At 46.7% G+C, this 21,607-nt stretch overlaps 1 protein-coding gene across 3 annotated transcripts in view; it reads left to right on the top strand.

Moving 5' to 3' along the window:
* Window positions 1-21,607, top strand: part of Sufu (SUFU negative regulator of hedgehog signaling) — a 101,316-nt gene that overhangs the window by 70,649 nt on the left and 9,060 nt on the right. For all 3 annotated transcript variants that reach the window (XM_069994526.1, XM_069994516.1, XM_069994534.1), the window contains exons 9-10: window positions 11,273-11,407; window positions 13,823-13,961. In XM_069994526.1, coding sequence (XP_069850627.1) covers window positions 11,273-11,407; window positions 13,823-13,961 — 274 coding nt within the window. The remainder of the gene's footprint in view (window positions 1-11,272; window positions 11,408-13,822; window positions 13,962-21,607) is intronic.

Below are 21,607 nucleotides of genomic sequence, written 5' to 3'. Positions count from 1 at the left end.
CTCCTGAATTGCTAAGGTATGTCTATAAACCACCCCATAAACTACCTCTCCATTCTTTCAACAGCCCAGGATCCTGGGCTGGACTTATTCTTGAGGCTCAGCAGGCAGTTTTCATTGCTATAAAGGCCCTGTATTGTGAACTGCTGTTGTTCCTATTTCTCAAAGTAGAACACTAAGGCTTAGGTTTAATAATTTATCTACAGTCAAACCACTAGAAGGAAATGTCAGCCAGTATTTGAACTAAAGGTTGCTTTCAGTCCTGGGCCGCCTCTTCTTCTTCTTCTTCTTCTTCCTCTTCTTCTTCTTCCTCCTCTTCTTCTTCTTCTTCTTCTTCTTCTTCTTCTTCTTCTTCTTCTTCTTCTTCTTCTTCTTCTTCTTCTTCTTCTTCTCCTCCTCCTCCTCCTCCTCCTCCTCCTCCTCCTCCTCCTCCTCCTCCTCCTCCTCCTCCTCCCCCCCTCCTCCTCCTCCTCCTCCTCCTCCTCCTCCTCCTCCCCCCCCTCCTCCTCCTCCTCCTCCACCTCCTCTTCCTCCTCCTCCTCCTTCTATCTTCTCCTCCTTCTATCTTCTCCTCCTATCTTCTTTCTTTCTTCTTTCTTCCCTCTTCTTCTTCTTCTCACTGTGTACTACCTATAAAAGACCATAAGGAGCTGGGAAGGTAGCTTAGTGGTAAAGTACTTGCCTAGCATGCACAAAGCTCTGGCCAGAAATGGTGCTGTGGATCAAGTTGGTAGAGTGCTAGTCTTGAGCAAAAAGAAGCTCAGGGATACTGCTCAGGCCCTGAGTTCAAGCCCCAGAACTGGCAAAAAAAAAAAGAAGAAGAAGCAGAAGAAGAAGAAGAAGAAGTAGTTTGCCAGGTACGGGTGACTCATGCCTGTAATCCTACCTACTCAGGAGGCTGAGATCTGGGGATTGAGGTTCAAAGCCAGCCAGAGCAGCAAAGTCCATAAGACTCTTTTTTTTGGGGGGGGGGAGGGGGGGTCTGGTCGTGGGGTTTGAACTCTGGGCCTGGGCACTGTCCCTCAGCTCTTCAGCTCAAGGCTAGCACTCTACCACTTGAGCCACAGCGCCACTTCCGGCTTTTTTCTTTTTTTGCTTATGTGGTGCTAAGGAATCGAACCCAGGGCCTCAGGCATGCAAGGCAAGCGCTCTACCACTGAGCCACCTTCCCAGCCCCTCCATGAGACTCTTATCTCCAATAAACCACCAGAAAACTGGAAATGGCCCTGTAGCTCAAGTGGTAGAGCAATAACCTTGAGCTGACAAGCTCAGGGACAGCACCTAGGCACAGAGTTCAAGCCCCATGATCGACAAAAAAAAAAAGAAATTGAGCATAGTGGTACATACCTCAGTACTCAAGGGGCTGAGGTGGGAAGAGCTCATGTTTGAAGCCAGCCTTGGTTATGTAGCAAGTTCTAGGCCAGCCTGGGCTATATAGTGAGACTCTTCATTTTTTTGTTGTTGTTTTGTGGGTTTGTGTTTTTGTTTTTATTTTTTTGGTTATGGGGCTTGAACTCTGGGCTTGGGTTCTGTCCCTCAGCTCTTTTGCTCAAAGCTCTACCACTTTGAGCCACAGCTCTTCTGATTTTGAGTGGTTAATTGGGGATAAGAGTTTCACAGGGACTCTTCTGCCTGTGCTAGCTTCAAACCATGATCCTCATATCTCAGCCTCCTGAGTCGCTAGGATTTCAGGTATGAGCCACCAGCACCTAGCATGAGACTCTTATAAACAAAAACAAAAAGTGCAGGAGGTACTCACTAATTCACAGTGGGGCGAAGAACTTGGGGTTGGGGGAAACAACCCAAAAGAGGCCCTGGAAGTCTACATACCAGTACACTGAGTAAAAAAAATGGCATTTTAGTTTGCCTGGAAACCTATGAAGGTCCAGGTTGGTGGAAACTGCTAGCTAGAAGCAACATACTAAAATTCAAGTGCTACACGCAGATAAGGAACACAAACACCACCAGGAAAAATAAGTAGCACTTGATAATTAGATTAGCAAATGAAGACTAGAAAAGAAACATCACAAAACAACAAAATGATTAGAAATCCTATATATCTTTCAGTATTAACACTGAATGTTAGATATAAAATGGTGAGTTGAATTAAAAAGCAAGACCCAAATCTGGAGGCATAGCTCAAATGGTAGATGGCTTACCTTTAAATGTGAGGCCCTGAGTTAAATCTGTTTTTTCTTGTTAGTTTGGGGTTTTGGGTTCTAAAACAAGACTCAATTATTTGTTTCCTACAAGAAACTCAATGACAAAGGCAAATACTATCTTAGAATAAAAGACTAGTAAAAGATGTTCCATGCAAATGGATCCCAAAAGTGGGCAGGGCAGGATAGCCAAGTGCCAAGGGTTCATGCCTCTAATCCTAGCTACTTAAGGAGGCTGAGATCTGAGGATTATGGTTCAGTACCAGCCCAGGGAGACAAATGTGAGAGACTCTTATCTTCAATTAACTAGCAAAAAGGCTGGAACCGGAGGTAAGGCTTCAAAGAAAACACTCCAGTGAGAGGACAAAACAGTCCATTAAGAGGAGATAACAAATAAAGTGTATTAAAAATATCAAGGGAGGGGCTGGGAAGGTGGCTCAGTGGTAGAGTGCTTGCCTTGCATGCATGAGGCCCTGGGTTCGATTCCTCAGCACCACATAAGCAAAAAGAAAAAAGCCGGAAGTGGCGCTGAGGGACAGCGCCCAGGCCCAGAGTTCAGGCCCCATGACCGGACCCAAAAAAAAAAAAAAAAAAAAAAAAAAAAAAAAAATATATATATATATATATATATATATATATATATATATATATATATATCTCAAGGGAATTTTTGAAAGAATCAGCTAAACAAGTGACAGTGGTGTGGAGTGGGAAGCCTGATTACTGTTCTAGTGAACCTTGCGGAATTGTTTGGCACTTTAAACTTTAAAAAAGCAAACACTGGGAATGGTATTGCATGCCTGTAATACCAAGAGGATGAGGAATTGAGACCAAGGAAGGAAGGAAAGAAGGAAGGAAGGAAGACAGTAAATGAAATTATATTGTGTGAGCTGTTATAATTTGCCCTGCCCAACGGGGGAATAAAAGATGACACATTCCAGATAAAAAGTGCAACATTGGCACCAAGCAAGCCCAGGGGAACTTCAGCTTCCCCAGCATCAGGCTAAGAGCTGGAGATGAGCAGTAGAGAACCATCTGACAGTCCCTCCGGAAAGCCTCTGACTCAGAGATTAAGGAATTGCTGAGGGGAACTCAGCTGTTGATCTAATTCTGACCAACAAGGAGTAGGATGAGGTGGGAGTGATAGCTCTGGGAGAAAATAGCTGGACAGGCTACAGTTCAGGAGAGAAAACTATAGGCCTCATTAGAGCAGAACCTGGCCAGTAATCCCAAGAGGGAGTCCATGTAGCCTTTTAGGGGCTTTATAGCATCTTAAGTAAAAAGGAGGGTTCTCTGGCTGAGATTGGAAATTTTTGGCTTATACAAAATGAAACCAGTTAATTTCCCCTCTGTAATCCTCCAAAAGGCCAACATTTTGTGAATCTCCAACTTGAGATACACATATTGCATCCAGTCCTTATTGTACCTCTGTTCTGTTCTGCCCTTTCCTTTCTTTATTTTTGGGGGGTTTTTGGTTTTTTGTTTTTTGTTTTTGTTTTTTTTTGGTCAGTTGTGGGACCTGAACTCTGGGTCTGGGCACTGTCCCTCAGCTCTTCAGCTCAAGGCTAGCGCTCTACCACTTGAGCCACAGCGCAACTTCCAGCTTTTTCTGCTTATATGGTACTGAGGAATTGAACCTAGGGCCTCATGCATGCAAGACAAGCATTCTACCACTGAGCCACTTTCCCAGCCCCCCTTTCCTTTCTTTAACTCTTCTTTTTCCTTTCTCTCTATTTTTCTTTGTGTCATTCCTGGGATTTGAACTCTAGGGGCTATCCATTGAATTTTTTTGCTCAAGGATAATGCCAGTAGCTCATGCCTATAATCCTAGCTATTCAGGAGGCTGAGATCTGAGGATCTTGGTTCAAAGCCAGCCCAGGCAGAAAAGTTCCTATGAGACTCTTATCTCCAATAAACTACTCAGAAAAAGCTGAAAGTGGCACTGTGGCTCAAGTGGGAAAGTGGTGGCCCGGAACACAAAGAGGCTCAGGGATAGCACCCAGGCCCTGAGTTCAAGCTCCAAGGCCACCACCACCAACAACAAAAAAGGCTAGTTCTCTACCACTTGAGCCACAGCTCCACTTCCAGCTTTGCAGTGGTAGTTGGAGTTGAATCACACAGATTTTCCTGCTGGGTTGGCTTCAAATCTCAATCCTCAGATCTCAGCCTCCTGAGTAGCTGGGATTGATTATAGGAATGAGCCATCAGAGCGTGGCCTCTTTCCTTTTATGTGTAGAGTTGAGACAGTGTTTCACTATGTAGCCCAGGCTAGCCTGGAACTCACCATTCTCTATCAGCCTTCATCAATGCTAGGATTGCAGATATGTGCCACCATAAATCACCTTTAACTACTTTTCTAGAAGCTTCCTTAAAGTGTCATCAAGGGTCAGAGGTGTGACTCAAGTGCCTACTTAATAGAAAGTGTGAGGCCCTTCAAACTCTGGTACTGCTATTTTTGATCAAATACTCCTTGAGAATTTCTACTCTATCTTCCAAGAAGGTAGGTTTTTGTTTGTTTTGTTTATTTTTAAGAATTAAGGAAAAGGGGCTGGGAATGTGGCTCAGTGGTAGAGTGCTTGCCTTGCATGCATGACATCCTGGGTTCCATTCCTCAGTACCACATAAACAGAAAAAGCTGGACATGGTACTATGGTTTAGAGCGCTAGCCTTGAGCTAAAGAGCTGAGGGATAGCGCCCAGGCCAAGTTCAAACCCCACAACCAACCAAAAGAAACAAAACAAAACAAAAAAGAATTCAGGAAAAATGAATGTGTCCTTATGGCCTTAAAAATCAAAGATCTCTGAAGAGGGCTGGGAGTTCAAACCCCACAACCAACCAAAAGAAACAAAACAAAACAAAAAAGAATTCAGGAAAAATGAATGGGTCCTTATGGCCTTAAAAATCAAAGATCTCTGAAGAGGGCTAGGAGTTAAACCAGACATAGTGGTACACACCTGTAAGAGGGCTAGGAGTTAAGCCGGACATAGTGGTACACACCTGTAAGTCCCCTTAACTAAAGAAGCTGATGCAGGAGGATTGAAAGAGGCCAGCCTGGATTGCATGTCAAGAAAAAAGGTAACAAAGAATGTTTAAAGGATACATATGGTGATGTTTTAACTGGTATCAGAAAGAACTGGGGTTTTGCCTCACATTTTTTGGTGCTCATTGCATGACCTTAGGCTAGTTATTTAGGTCTCTGGGTTTCAGTTTCTTCATCTTTAAATAAGGAAAATAACTCCTATTTATAGGAGTGTTATGAAAATGAAAGGACAAAAAGTACATAAAGGGTTCAACACAGGACCTGACAGTAATATCTACACTCAATAAAAGGCATCTTTTAATATTATGACTAGTTTCTCAAGAACCTACAGGAGGCATGTATCTCTAGGGACCAGTATAGGCATGTAGAAATTCTTCACACAACTCGAATTTCTTTTTGGAAAATGTAAACAATAGTTGGAAAAGAGGTGTATTATACCAGCACAGAGGTAAAGGACAGGGTCAAGTCAGGTGTGGTGTATATCTGTAATCCAGCACATAGGAGGCTGAGAGAGGAAGATGAAGTGTTTGAGACCAGCTCGTGTGCATAGTGAGACTCTTTTTTTTGGGGGGGGGGGGTCTGGTCGTGGGGCCTGAACTCTGGGCCTGGGCACTGTCCCTCAGCTCTTCAGCTCAAGGCTAGCGCTCTACCACTTGAGCCACAGCGCCACTTCCAGCTTTTTTCTTTTTGCTTATGTGGTGCTGAGGAATTGAACCCAGGGCTTCAGGCATGCAAGGCAAGCGCTCTACCACTGAGCCACCTTCCCAGCCCCATAGTGAGACTCTTATCTCAAAAAGAAAATCGAAAATAGGTAAGAAGTTGAAACTCAAGAACTGAGTTGTAAAAAAAAAAAAAAAGTGTTATGACCAGGAAAAAAGAACTTCATTTTTGTACTTCCATTTGGAGCAAGATGAATGAAACCTAGACCTCATTGTTTAGATGGAGCAGGGCTAATCAGTGGCAGGGAGAGAAATTTTTACCTATGTCATATAAGCTTCTTATCTCAAAACAAATGCCTTATCAGCCTAGGAAGTCACACAAATAGTGACAAGAAGACGACATAGAATACGTTTTCAAATTTCCTGGTCCACATGTTTGCGCCCCAGAACACCAACAGTAACAGATGAGAGTCACAGGTTGCTCTTTGAGGGAACAAAGAAAAATGTTGGCAGAATGATAGGACTCAAAAACTCCAAGATGCCAAGAGCCATCTTGCACTCTTGAACTTGGTGTCATTCTCAGAAAATTCTGGACTAAATTATCTGGCAAGGAGCTTGGAACATAGCTCTGAGAAAAAGTAAAGCTTAAGAAGTGCTTACTTCTCTAGTTGACAAAAGAAGTACCATGGCCTCTCATAGGCAGAGTTAGCAAAACATTTTGAGAGTGCTCTGACATCATTATAGGCAGGTAAAAATGTCCAGAGAGCATCCAGGAGGGTGAGAGGCTGGTGATGGCAAGAGTGGGGTTAGTTATAATTGGTTGGATGAACATACTCTTTAAGACTAATGATGTCAGTCTGTCAGGCTGTCTGCCTTGTCTGGCCTGTTCCCTGTTTAATCAGAGCCTGGGTTGAAAACATCCATGGTGAGTTTATCAATTTTGTCAGTGATATGAAGTAGGAAGGATTGCCAATATGACGGATGCCAGAGTCAAGGCTCAGAATTATCTGAAATGCCTGAAAGCCTAGCCAGATACTGCAGAAGTTTTCTGCTGTTAGCTCCAAATAATCAACAGTACATACTGGGTGGGAAAGAAGAGGTCTAAGGGCAGCCTGTTGGAGAAAGCTGGAGGGAGGCTTCATTGACAGAAATAGTGTGGTATGATTGGTAGTATGATGAGGAAACAAAGAACAGATCCTTTGATGACAGTTTTCATAGAAATTAAGTACCCCAAACAAGAGATCATAAGGCCTATGATCTACACTAGTTAGACCACATACTGTATTTATTCCTGCACATGACATTTTAGTTCCAGACATAGCTTTGACAAGCTAAAATAAATCCAAAGGAGGGTGGAGGATTTCAGAACCTTGGAAGTTGGAAGTTAGGGCCCCAGATCCTAGAAAGAGAAACTATTACTGGGATGTAGGAGCAGCCTCAGGAAGTCAAAAGATTGTTGTGGGCTTAAAATATTGGATGATGCCGGGCGTCAGTGGCTCCTACCTGTAATCCTAGCTACTCAGGAGGCTGAGTCTGAGGATAGCAGTTCAAAGCCACCCCGGGCAGGAAACTCTGTGAGACTCTGATCTCCAATAAACCACTCAGAAAACCAGAAGTGGCGCTGTGGCTCAAGTGGTAGAGCACTGGACTTGAGCTGAAGAGTGAGGGACAGCTCCCAGGCCCAGAGTTCAAGCCCCACAACTAACAAAATAAATAAATAAAAATGCTGGGTGATTTGAGTGTCAGGGGTTTGAGAATTGCAGGAGGCATATTGTGTTCTGTAGATACAAGATGGCTTGGCCAATGCTTCCCTCAGTCGAGCAAAGGCTCCAAGAAGTTTGGTTGACTTTTCCAGTGCTGACTAGGGCTTCCAGCATCCCACCACAGAAGTCAAGAGCCCTCTCAAGCCCTTTCTTAGAAGTCTTGTCTCCTAAGCTCAGCTGGTGAACTGACCTGGCCACAGGCAGTTGGATTCTAGGCCCCAAATAAAGGTAAACAAGTTTCTGTTAAATCACCAACATTCTTGAAGGCATAGCAGAGACTTTAGAGGCAGTGTCAATTTTAAGCACTTACTGCAATGAAGATACTATTTGATACTTCCTAGAGGTCATCTCATCTAGCAGACATCTCATCTAGTTGGTGTAGTGACCTCACTGTTCTGTAGTCCCAGTGAGAAAAAATACATTAAAGTTTAGAGGATTGAGTCTTTTGCCCAAGGTCACATAGGACTCAAAGCTAGAATCTCTGCATTTGGCCACTTTGCCTCATAGAGCATGCCTCTGGCCCCATGTCCCTAACAATCCTCTGTGGGGATGGGGTATGCCTCCCTAGGATCCTTTTTCCTTCTAGTCCCCAAAGCTCAGCCTTCTCTCCTGGGAACTCTGGGAGAAAACAGCCCAGCTGAAAAATTAGGCCATGCTGGCGAGCACACTACTTATTTTTTTATGACTAAGATTAAGCTGACAACCATGCAAAACATTGCAAACCTGTGTCGGCTGCAGATTTAATACCTCACCCAGCCCACACAAATAATTCATGCTTCTGCATCAATGTCCAGAAAAAAACAAATCAGCAAAAAGCTGAGCTCCAGCGTGTGTGGAGCAGCCGCGTTTCCATTGAAGCAGCATGCCGGAAATACCCAAGCTCCAGGACTGCAGATCTAGCATTTTGCAATTTTTTTTTTCTCTTAAAAGATTAAAGTTTTTTTTTTTTCTCCAGATGATTGAAGGTTGGTGGGAGGTGTAAATGTGGGCACTTGTCACATTAATTCTTCAGATGATTAAGTTCTTTTCCATTTCTTTAAAGCTGTTTGCAGTTGGGTTTGATGTCCTCGTTCTGGGTGAGTGTGTTGTGGCAGTTACCAAGGTGACTTTAGCTGACTTTCAACAATTTATTTTTCCCTCCAGCTTGAGACTCTCTAGCCCTATGTGCTGTTGATTCTTCTCTACCAGCCCCCAGCCCACCTCTTCCTGCTATTCATAAGCATTTTTGCCTGGGCCACAGAGGCAGGGATCCTCTAGCAGGCCCCATCCTGGTCCCTGTGGGAAGTATGGCAGTGACTGAGTATAAAGAAACTGTTACCAGGCTGGGTGCTGGTGGCTCATGCCTATAGTCCTAGCTACTCAGGAGGCTGAGATCTGAGGATTGTAGTTTGAAGCCAGCTGAAGCAGAAAAGTCCCCATGAAACTCTTATCTCCAATTAATCACTCAAAAGCCAGAAATAGAGCTGTGGTTTAAAGTGGTAGAGCTCTAGCCTTGAGCAAAAGAGATAGAGATAGTGCCCAGGTCCTGAGTTCAAACCTACAACTGAGGAGGAAAAAAAAAAAAGCTGGGCTCATAACTATAATCCTATGTACTCAAAAGGCTGAAAGTTGAGGATTTCAGTTCAAAACCAGTCAAAGCTGACAAAACACTAAAATTTTTAGTTCCAGTTAACCAGAAGTAGAGGCGTGGGTCAGGTGGTAGAGTGCCAGCTATGAGGGGTGCCCTGTCTCCCAGTGAGAGTACAAGGCTGCAAGCCCCTGTATTACTATAAATAGACAAATTCCCTTATGACTTTAGGCTTGTTACCTCACCTAATTTGTAAAAGGGTTAACACAAGTGGTGCTGTAGCTCAAGTGGTAGAGTGCTAGCCTTGAGCTGAAGAGCTGAGGGACAGCGCCCAGGCTCAGAGTTCAAGCCCCACGACTGACCAAAAAAAAAAAAAAAAAATCCTTAACTTAAAAGGGTTAACACAGCCCACCTGGGTGCTGGCTGTGAGGTGTTCAGAGGAAATGTTCATAAACAAGGCTACTGTTGTTTCCTGTGTTCCACTCTTGTTTGGGGCCCAGGGCCATGCATATCACCTCTGAGCCCATCAGCAGTGTCTGGCTGAGATGTGATATTCAGTATTACCCTCCTCAGAAGACAGAGTAGCCAGGTAGAAAGAAAAGAGTTGTTCAGAAGACCAAAGTAACCGCATTGGTCTGCTGCAGTCCAGTTCCGTGGCCTTGGATGCCTTGCTGTGTCCCCTTTTTGAAAAGGGAAGAGATAGATTAAACAACCTCTGAGTTTCCTTCCAGTCCTGAAATACTGTGACCCTCTTGGCCATAGTGTTTGTTTCCCTTCACAGGTCTTGTGAAAGAAGCACTTGCCAAGGAAAGAGCAGGGAAAGGCAGTGTCAGAGGCAGCTTTAGGAAACCTAAAGAGCAGTCAAATGTTGGGGTGGATCCCTCACAAGGGAGGAGACCAGCTAGGGGCAACTGTCCCCATTACCTGGGAACCAGAGCTTTCCAAACTCCTGCCTCTGCTGGGCCCTGCCTGCCAATGCTGACCTCATACCTGGCCCCAGGGAGGAGCTCTGCCTGTTGGCACTTCATTGGCTGTGGGCCCCAGTACCCAACCCCCTCCCCACCACCACCACCATTGTGTGAGGAGGTGGGGCCTGCCCCTGGGTGGCAGTCCAGCCCAGACCTCCTGGGTGGCTTCTGCCTGCGGCTGGAATGATAAATAACTAGAGCTCCTCACCCAGTATTTTGATGGACACTTGGGGAATTGTTCTGAGATTCACAGTCCAAACCAGAATCCAGCCTTTTGAATGGGATCAGTGACTGACCTTTATTTCCTGCTGAGGCAGATTTGAGAGGTTGTCAGATAGGGGCAGCTGAATCTGAAAGAGCAAATCATAGAATGCTAAGGGACCCTGTGACCCAGCTGTGGGACAAGCTGTTGGTGGTGAGCCAGGCAGGAGGGAATGTGAGGCTGCAGAGATGGCTTAGTGTAGCTAAAGCCACTATCAAGAGGAATCTGCTACAGTCTCCTGGGGACCTGAAGTTTAGCAGGGTGGGAGTCCAGGCCTAATAGTCTTGTTCCTAAAGACTCACTCAGCTTTACCCTTCAGTGAGGACTGTGTCACTCCTTGGCTAAATGAAGGAGATATCTATATCTATATGTTACTTCTGTGCCTGGCCTTTAGCAAGAGTGGGCATGCTCAGAGCCTTACCAGAGTCAGCTGGACAGGAGGCCTTAGAGCTAATGTCATAGTGTTCTCCCGTGCCAGCCTTGAAGAACAAAGTGTCTAGGACTCTAAGGAAAGATGAATGGGGCTCCCTGGAGCAAGCGATTGTAGCATGGATTTTAACACAGTGTGGTGTTAGTCAAAAATGTAGGCTTTAGATCCAGACCTACCTGAGAGAAAATATCAGCTCTAACTCCTTGCTGTGCAACCTGGGAAAGTTACATAGCCTCCCTGGTCCAAGTATGTTCACCCTTGTGGCAACCCTCAGTGAGAAGCACTTGACACACAGGCTGGCACTTGGCAAGTGCAGTGTGAAGTATGCCTGCTGCTATCATTATCAGGACTTCAACCAGGAACTCCCATCTTGCTCCTCCCTGTGGTTTTCATTATGTGCTGAACCTGTTCTGTGCTTGCTTTACAGGAGCCGCAAAGATAGCCTGGAAAGTGACAGCTCCACAGCCATCATTCCCCATGAGCTGATCCGCACACGGCAGCTTGAAAGCGTACACCTGAAATTCAACCAGGAATCAGGAGCCCTCATTCCTCTCTGTTTGAGGTGAGCCAAGATAGCGCCACTGTCCGGCTCAGCCTGCTATGTAGCTCAGCCCTGCAGCACATAGCTTGGCCTAAGGGACATTTTGGAGCCTCACCATTCTTCCTTCCTAAGACGTATCCTCTAAAGCTCTCCAAGGGTCACTGGGCCTATGGAGAGCCTGAGCAGAGGCTGGGACTTGGGAGGTGAGAAGGCTACTTGAGCAGTTCCACCTTGGACCTGTGAGAGAGCCTGGGGACTATGTCACTGGGCTAAGTAGTGCTCTCCCTGCCCAAGCCTCTGGGAGTAGTGGGGTAGTTAGTCCTGTAGATATTCTCTAGAATAGCTACAACTCTTAGGCAGTGGCAGCCTCCAGGTCACAGGCAAGCCTGTGACCACAGAGCCATGTTGGTTTCTAGTCTGGCTGTTTAGTTAACAGATCTTCCTTCAGAATCTTAATTCCACAGGAAGTAGATGCTGTAGAGCTCTCCTTTGTCTAGAAATTGTCCCGCAACCCCGTCCCCTTAAGGAATTTCAAGGGAATCTCAGATGCCCCTTGCCATTTCCCAACCCCAGTGTCAGGAATGACTGAGTCACAGTCTCACTGGGTTGTCAGGGAAAGGGTTCTGGTAGGTTGGACTCTTACTTCCTGCTGCTGTTTTTCCCACACAAAACACTCAGTTCTAGACACCCAGTGGCCAATCTAGCAGACTCCTTCAGGGACCAAGAGGCCCAGCTGTGTCCCTTCTGTTCCTGTCCAGAGTCAGAGCCCAGCCCTTGGCTGTCCACTTAGGCATACTGCACTGGGCTGGATCTCTTGCAGCTGGCTTTCTCCATGCCTTGGATTTCCCTCCCTCACTGTACAAACAGGGGAGGTAACAGGAATCACTCTAAATGGAGGATGGTAGCAATAAGAGTTGCATAGCTTGGACCTGCCCACTGTCCCTGACACCAAGGGAAGGAATGTAGAAGGTAACCAGTTTTGGCCAGCCACCTTGAGCAGCAGGGCAAAGATATAAAGTGGTCAGAATAAACAGGACCCTAGCTATGTCTTCCCAAGCTGCTTCTTGGGTACAGGCTCAAACCTTTAGATCTGGTTAATCCAGGGCTCCTGAAAAAGCAAAGTGCTGGTTTTGTTCCTTTGCTTGTTGGTTGTTGCTGCCTGCTCTTCCCCAGGTATATTTCCAGACTGGTGAGTAGCAGATTGACATCTCGCAGTTTTCTCAGAGTGACCCCACTTGGCCTCAGCCTTTTTTTTTTTTTGCCAGCCCTGGGGCTTGAATTCAGGGCCTGGGCACTGTCCCTGAGTTTCTTTTACTCAAGGCTAGCACTCTACCACTGGAGCCACAGTGCCACTTCTTATTCTTTCTGTTTATGTGGTACTGAGGAATCGAACCCAGGGCTTCATGCATGTTAGGCAAACACTCTACCACTAAGCCATATTCCCAGCCCCTACATATTTTTACAAAGGGAGGGTGCTAGGAATGTGGCTTAGTGGTAGAATGTTTGCCTAGCATGCATGAAGCTCTGGGAATGATTCCTCAGTATCACATAAACAGAAAAAGCTGGAAATGGTGCCGTGGCTCAATGGTAGAGTGAGTGCTAAGAAGCTCAAGGACAGTGCCCAGGTTCTGAGTTCAAACCCCAAGACTGGCAAAAATTAATAATAATTTTAAAAGGGGCTGGGAATGTGGTTTAATGGTAGAGTACTTGCCTGGCATGCATAAAGCCCTGAGTTCAATTCCTTGGTACCACATAAACAGAAAAAGCCAGAAGTAGCGCTGTGGCTCAAGTGGTAGAATGCTAGCCTTGAGCACAGAGAGGCTCAGGGACAGTGCTCAGGCCCTGAGTTCAAGCCCCAGGACTGGCCAAAAAAATTTAAAAAGTAAATTAAAAAAAATGTTTGTGGTCTTTAGGACCATTATTGATATGTTACAAGGAGCTCAGGAGCATATAGAGGATTCTTCCTGGACACTAGGAAGTGTTGTGCTGTGAAAGCACTAGGACTCATTGGTTAGGTGCCACTTTACCTCCACCTTCTAAGTAAAGGGGACATGATTCTCTCTTTATTTTGAGCATGACCCTGGGAATATTGCTGACTTCCCAGTCTGGCCTTAGTGTCCTTACTAGTAGGGAGGAAGGTGACAGCCCCTACTCCTGAGGCCCTTTGAACCCTGATCTAGAGTTGTCTCTGCTGGCTTGGAGCACTTTGGAAGGATTTCATTAGAGAACTGATGTTGGAGGCTTTCCTTTGACGATGCTACAGTGAACGTGTTCGATTATAGTCCCATTAGAAGGCAAGTGGGCCATCAGGAGGCCATTTGCCAGGTATCCTGCTCCTCAGAGCATGGTCCCATTGTCCCAGAACCTCTGCTAGGCCTGTTATGGTTTAGGCTTTTTCCATGCCTAGCTCCTCACTGTCTCTGTGTTCACCCCCAGGGGCAGGCTCCTGCATGGACGGCACTTTACGTATAAAAGTATCACAGGTGATATGGCCATCACGTTTGTCTCCACGGGAGTAGAAGGTGCCTTTGCCACTGAGGAACATCCTTATGCAGCTCATGGACCCTGGTTACAAGTGAGATGACTCCTTTTCTCCCTGTCTTCTTTCCATAGGCACTTCTAACTGCCTGCCTTCCCTTAGCAGTTCTTGGTTGTTTCTCTTCCTCCTCCCTAGGCTGGTTTTGAGTTGCCTGTTGGATTCAGGGCCTGAGGTCTGTATGTGGTCGTAGAGTGTTGATAATGCTGCCAATCTTGGCAGCTCCAGGGCCATTTTCAGGCCTTATTCCCATCACCTAAAACAAGTAATCACTCTCTTGGCTATTAGTAGTTGTGATTCCTTTGGAAATCTAGGTGTGAGAAATCTTAATACTGTCAATATCTTCAGTAAACCAACATTCAAGAAACCAAAGTTAGGGCTGGGAATGTGGCTTATTGGTAGAGTGCTTGCCTAGCATGCATGAAGCCCTGGGTTTGATTCCTCAGTACCACCCAACAGAAAAAGCCAGAAGTGGCACTGTGGCTCAAGTGGTAGAGTGCTAGCCTTGAGCAAAAGAAGCTCAGAGACAGACTGGCCAAAAAAAAAAAACACCAAAGGTGAGACAAGGTATGGAAGCCACTCTGCAGCAGCTGGATGGGAATCTCACCAGAATTCATAAGAAGTAGCCATCTGTGGCCAGAGCCTCTCCAAACCAATCTAATAATGCTTCCATTCCTCCTGATGGAAACCTAGATTGTCTGAACGGAAACCTGCTGAGTTATCTAGAGCACATTTTCCTTCCTCTGCTCTTCTGCTTCAAGTAGCTTCAGAGCTGATGCCAAGCAGAGAGCTAGGGCTAAGAGCCATCTTCACTTCCTTCTAGCATCCAACCCTACCTAGGTCTCTAAGATGTGCTCAGTATGGTCCATCATACTCCCTTTTGGCATTTGTTAATTGGGGGTAAGAAAAGAAGAGTCAGTCACAGCCTTATCTCTCAGTATCAAGAAAAGGACTGTATATCACTTTTATAATAACAATTAAAAGGCCAGGTGCCAATGGCTCATGCCTGTAATCCTCGCTACTCAGGAGGCTAAGATCTGAGGATTGTGATTCAAAGCCAGCCCCTGCAGGAAAGTCCATGAGACTCTTATCTCCAATTGACCGTCTGAAAACTGGAAGTGGTGCTGTGGTTCAAGTGGTAGAGCACTGTGTTGAGCTGAAGCGCTCAGGGACAGTGTCCAGGCCCAAGACCCATAACCAACTAAAAAATAAAAAAGGAAAGAAAGGGAATCTAAGGAATGAGAGTGTAGCTCAGTGGCAGAATGCTTGTCTAGCTTGCTAAAGGGCCTAGATTCCATTGTCAGCACTGGGCAAGGACCAGGGAGGGGGAAAGAGAGGGAGTGAGTGCCTGACCCCTGATCCAAAAAGTGAGCCTGTTTGTGCTGTGTTGGAGAGATCATGGTAGGGAGATTGCAGTAGGAAGAAAATCTCACTGATTTTGTGGGTTTCATCCAGTCTAGAGGTCTGCAAAGTATATGTATACTTTTGCTATGGGCATGTTTTTGTCTGTGTGTCTTCTTATAGCAGTTCTCCTTCAGGCCAATCCCTCCTTCCCCCACCCCCCCCCCCCCCTCACACACACACAGCAAAATCCTAACCCTTAATTAAAACAAACAGCAAACAAAGGATACCAACCACACTCCTCAGACTAAGCTGAGGTAGAAATGGAAGCTAGTGCTTTAGGGATATTGTGTTCCATAAATTATCTTGCCTTTTTCCACTGTTGTTATTACATTGTTTCATAACAAAATTACTTTGAACCATAAAGTTATAAATACATTTTAAAAGTCCCACTTGGTAACATTAGATTTCTGACCATGTGGTGTTGGTAGTTACTGTAGCAAAAGCTCTGAAGTGTAACATTTGAAATTCTCCCAGTGTAAGTGGAAAGGGCCTCTGCTACCCTCACGACCTGCCCCCAGCCATGTCTCACTGCCATTACTGCCTCTGCTGGGAACAGGAGGGTTCAGACCTCTTCCCTGGGCAGAACTGGTAAGGAGGTGAAAGTTGGGGACTATAGGAAGCCCAGCCTTTGAAAGATCATAAGTCATCATTGCAGACATTGTGCTGACAGATCTTGACAGATGTGTCCTAATGGTGCATGTGTGTGGATTTTTTATGGATCAAGTGCATTTTCTTGGGGAAGTAGGGACTCCCCAGCCTCAAAGAAGAAAATCCACCCAGTTCTCTTTTATATCCTCTACTCTGAGCCTGTATTGGAATTCTGATCCTCTTATGATGTCTTCTTGCAATATGAGATGGGCTAGTCAGCATCTCCAGTTTTCAGCCTCCTAGGAACCTCAGCCCCCAGAGAACTCAACAAGATGGTGCGTGTCTCCTTCTGGACCCCACTCCCAATTCCCAAATAGCTTATCTCTAACTGATTCTCTAGCTGCTGGCTTTCCCACTCCCAGCATCACAACCCCTCACTCCCTGGCAGCCCCTGAGTGAGCCGGGGCACTCAGCACCCGCTGACTCCCAGCACTCAGACCCCTCCCGTGGGCTGTTGCCTGGGGAACCAGGGAGCGGTGGGAAAGAGCCGCTGGCCTCAGCATGTTTCAATAAAGTTGCTGTGCTGGGAGCTGCTTAATCAAAGGCCTGTGTTATGGGCTCATTAGTGTGGTCCACCACGGACCAGCTCACAGGAGAGCTCCTGGGAAGGCTGGCTGTGGCCCCCCTCTCCAGGCATGCACCCTTGATCACCGAGGGGTTTCTCAGGCCCTTTTCGAGGAGCCCTGGGAAACCCTCTGACCCTGCCCCAAACAACAAGGTTCTCAGCACTGGAGCCAACACCCACGCCAGCCCTCCTCCCCTCCCTTGAGCAGTCAGCATTTTCTGCCTCTGACTGCCAGCCGCCTTCCCCTTTAGGGTCTTGCCTCTGTGGTCACAGGCAGCTCCTTGGCTTGTGAGAACCTGAGCTTGTAATGACTTGTGGGCCTCTAGGTCTCCTTTGGAGGCTGCCTGTCTCCCCAGGAGTCTGCAGACCGGGGTTAGACTCACACTCACAGGGGAGGCCCATCTCCCTGTGCCAGGAAGGTCTCAGACCTCTAGAGAAGGTGGACCCAATACAGAAAGCCTACCCTTGCTCCAAGCAGCATCTCTCACTTTTGGGATTCAGGTGCCAGCCCTCTGGGGACAGAAAATCAGGAGAGAGCTAAATGCCACAGATACAGGACATGGAGGGACCCAGACTTCCTTTCTATTGGCTGCCACGTGAACTCACCCTCTGGGTTGCCGCTAAAGTGCAAGGGCAGGTATGATGTTCTTGCATCAGCCTTTAGCAGCCTTGGAAGCCCTCACTACCAGCCTTGGCACCTGGCTCTGGCTGTCAGCCCAGGCCTGTTATCTCTAGAGGGAAAGCAAGGCAGAGACACCCTGCATGGGGAAAATGACAAAGGAGAGCTGAGAGGAAAATGCAAAGGTTAGGAAACCTGAGCTCCTTTCCGGAGTTTGTGGAGTAACTGCAGACAGGTCCTGAACCCACCTTCTCCTAGACCGGCACCTGCTTTCTCACCTTGTACCATCTCACGGGAACCCAGTCCAGGGAAGTCAGTGTGATGGTACATGGAAACATGGGGAAGAGACAGTGCCAGGAAGGGTGTGGTAAATGCACATGCGTTCAGAGTTGCTCTAGAGGCAGGATTTGGCTCCAGTACCATGCTCTTCTCTTTCCTGAGAAGACTTCTGCCTTTGCTGTGTCACCCTTGTTGAGGTGGTAAAGCCTGTCAGCCAAATCTAGAGCTTGACAAAGTGGGTCTTTTAGACCCTGAGGGAAAGCCTGCCAAACTCTTCTTTTGTCCCTCCCTCTCCCAGCATCCCCTCAACCCAAGGTGTTGGTGAACCTCCTCTGTGGTCTGTTGATATCAGTTCTCAGTTCAGCCTGGCCTAGAGCTGAGTAGTTTCTCAGCCCCAGAGGTCATAGAAAGGTCACATCACCAAACATGAGAATAGATTTTTGGCCTCTGCATGTTTTCTCAGCTGTGTGGTGTCTGACAGCTCACCCAGGCGGCGCTTCTAGTCCCAGCCACCAGTCTCTAGCAGTCCGATGGAAAGTCACTTGCTTGGGAGAAGACATCTGAGCTGTTCAAGCTGTTCTACTACTTCTGGACAGGCTAGAAACCACCACTGAGTCTGCCCCAGACCAGGGACAGACTACCATTCTTCTCCAGACAAGTCTGCACTTTCCATGGCAGGGGAAGGGCCACCCATGTGGATGCTAGGTAAAAGGTGGCTTGGGACTCCCTAGCATGGGCCCTGGGTAGCTCCTCTTTAATGTCTGCCATTTTTCCTTTCACTGGTAGACTGGCCACCCCTCTTCCCCTTAGACATCTTTGCTTGGGCTGACCCAAAGACCCCATTGTTTAGAGGTGTGCTTATGAAGCTTTAAAGCCCTACATTGTGTTTGGGGAGGTACCTTTTCTTAAAGAAGAGAATTAGTTTGTCCCCAGCAACCAGCAGCCTGCTTCAGGCCACCAAAGCCAATTTCCCACCATTCCCTGAGAACAGGAAATGAATAAGGTCTCCCTCTGCCCCCAAGCTCCCCCCCCAAGCAAATGCCTCTGCCCTTCTCAGCGTAGGGGTGTCTGCAGGCTCTATTCTAGCTTTTGTTTGGCCTGGATAGGGGGAAGGGTCACAGTAAGCAGGACCGTTTGCTGGTCCCTGTCACCTCCACTGCCATTGTGGGTGCCAGTCCAGCAAATTGGCAGGCCCTGCCACTGTAAACAACATATTTCCTTCCATGAGAGAAGGAATGGGAGAGAAAAGAGAGCCAAACTTGTTGGGAAGCAAGAACAACGTGTCAACATGTAGAGCAAACAAGACCCTGGACAAAGTCTGAATTGTTGCACTGAGGGGAAGGAGTAGGCATCGTTAACCACTCAGAAATATCATTGACCACAGACATTTGAATCAAATCAGCATCAGATCTACAGCAGCAGAGCCCCTATTGCAGCAAAGCCTGGCCTGCCCAGGGCAGCTCCTGACAAAAGATCACATTTCAGGTTCTTTTCTGGAACTTGCTGAGGCCTATGGAATTAAGAGGTTATTGATAATCCCTTACCACCAACCAGCCAGGCTGGTCTATTAACAGCTGGTGTGAGTCCACTAGAGTGAGTTGCTGGCCTAGATTCCAAGCCCCCTGCCCACCCTCCCACCCCATGACAAAAGGTAGGGAAGGCAAAGGCAATACAACTCAGCCAGTCAGATGGTGGTGGTAAAGCCTGTGCCCAAACCCTTTCCCCTCTGGGCCTGATTCCCAGCATTTCTCCCCACTATAATCTCCTGGGGTGCCTTTAAAAAATTCAGATGTCAGCGGGCGCTGGTGGCTCACGCCTGTAATCCTAGCTACTCAGGAGGCTGAGATCTGAGGATTGCGGTTCAAAGCCAGCCCGGGCAGGAGAGACTGTGAGACTCCTATCTCCAATAAACCACCAGAAAACTGGAAGTGGCGCTGTAGCTCAAGTGGTAGAGCACTCGCCTTGAGCTGAAGAGCTGAGGGACAGTGCCCAGGCCCAGAGTTCAAGCCCCACGACCGACAAAAAAAAAAAAAAAAAAAAAAAAAAAAAATTCAGATGTCAGGATTGCAGTTCAAATTCAACCCAGGTAGGAAAGCCCGTGAGACTTTTATCTCCAATAAACTACCAGAAAGCCAGAAGTGGAGCTGTGGTTCAAGTGGTAGAGTGCTAGCTTCAAGCAAAAAAGCTCAAGGAAGGGGCTGGGAAGTTGGCTCAGTGGTAGAGCGCTTGCCTTGCATGCCTGAGGCCCTGGGTTCGATTCCTCAGCACCACATAAGCAAAAAGAAAAAAGCCGGAAGTGGCGCTGTGGCTCAAGTGGTAGAGCACTGGCCTTGAGCTGAAGAGCTGAGGGACAGTGCTCAGGCCCAGAGTTCAGGCCCCACAACCGGACCAAAAAAAAAAAAAAAAGCTCAGGGAAAAATACCCAGGCTATAAGTTCAAGTCCTCAAACTAATACCAAAAAAAAAAGATGATTTGGCCTTCAGTATTCGATTCTGTGGCCTAGAATCTCCATATATTTTTTCTTTTTTTGGGGGGGGGGGGTCCAGTCGTGGGGCTTGAACTCTGGGCCTGGGCGCTGTCCCTCAGGTCTTCAGCTCAAGGCTAGCACTCTATCACTTGAGCCACAGCGCCACTTCTGGCTTTTTTCTTTTTGCTTATATGGTGCTGAGGAATCGAACCCAGGTCCTCATGCATGCAAGGCAAGCGCTCTACCACTGAGCTACCTTCCCAGCCCCTGCATATATTTAAAAAGCCTCCCCAACTAAAGGCCTGCAAAATCATCTGATACATGACATGACATATATATATATATATATATATATATGCTTCTACAGCTGCCCACAGCTGTCTGCTTGTATTGATAATTTTATATAAGAATTATGTTATAAATAACCAAGTGGCCCTTGGCAGAAGAAAGATTCCACACCCATGTTAGGAGAAGGGCTGCCAGGTCAGGCACTGTTCTGAAGACTAGGAGATTGTCTCTTCCCAATCTCCTTCTTCCTGTCTCCTTCCTGTTTGTACAGGAACCTAAGTGTTTTATGCCTTCATGAGTGCAAATATAAAAGGGTGCTGTTATCATTATCATCATCACTATTCTGTTGCTTGTTTCTGTGCTAGAGGAACTGTTAAAATGTGTGGATTCATCAGGCTGTTCTAGAAATTTGCCCCAGTGGCCTGACTTGCAACCCCTCTTAGAATTTGGTTTGTCTTCCTTTCTAGTGGTCAGCCTATTCTTTTAGCAGCTGTGTATCTGACAGTGTGGGGGGTGGGGGGGTGGGTCCTAGCTCTGTTGAACTGAGTAGGTGACAGGTAGTCAGAAGACATATGGCTAGCTGGGTTTGGGTTTGATGGTTTTCCAGGCCATTCCTAAAAGCTGCAATTACTCTTACCTCCCCCTGTCAGAGACAGAGAAGTCAGTCTGAGAACCCAAGCTTCTAGAGTTGGGGTACCTTCCCCAAAACCAGAAGGGGTGCCTACCATGACAAGTAGGTCATTCATTCACTGTTCTAAAATATGGGAGATCGGCCATTATCACTGTTACTGTCCTAGCCATTCCTATTATTATTTATAGCAGAGCCAGAGAGCTCCACAGGGACCCAGTGAGTTTCAGGAGCTCCAAGCACCAGACCTGCACAGGCTTTTCCCACAGTGGTACCACAACGGCAGGTCTGTTCCTCGGGAGAGCTCCCAGGAGCTCCTCCATCATAGCTGTCTATCTCCAGTGTCCTGTTGATAAGATCTGTTAACATTCTCAGCTCCAGCTCTGAAATACACAAAGAACAGGGCCTGTTTGTTCAATCTAAGCTTCTAAGGTTTAACTCCCAAAGGAAATTAAATTAGGTGCCTGGAGCTATGACAGTCTGTCGTGTTTCTTTGCAGAGAATGTCACCCTTAATATCGTGCAGATCTTGTGTATAATTTTCCCCCTTTAATTCTTTTTAAATACTGTGAACTTTTCAGCAGTAACCAGTAAATCACCAAAAGTAAAAATGGAGGAGGAGCTAGGATTTGTCCCCATGTGGGGTCTTGCCATACCCTCCACCAACTGAGTCAAAATAAATCCACACAGATAGTGCCAGACTTAGAGGTAGCTATGCTGAAAAGCCTTCATAACCCACCCTTTTCCAGCACCATTTCCAGACCTTTGTCAGAGACACTGGCTTAGGA

The sequence above is a fragment of the Dipodomys merriami genome, unplaced genomic scaffold, assembly GCF_024711535.1.
Source record: "Dipodomys merriami isolate MVZ:Mamm:240054 unplaced genomic scaffold, mDipMer1.0.p SCAF_102, whole genome shotgun sequence".
Taxonomy (NCBI): domain Eukaryota; kingdom Metazoa; phylum Chordata; class Mammalia; order Rodentia; family Heteromyidae; genus Dipodomys; species Dipodomys merriami.
Note: the sequence above shows the minus strand (reverse complement) of the source record. Positions and strands in the feature narration are given on the sequence as shown.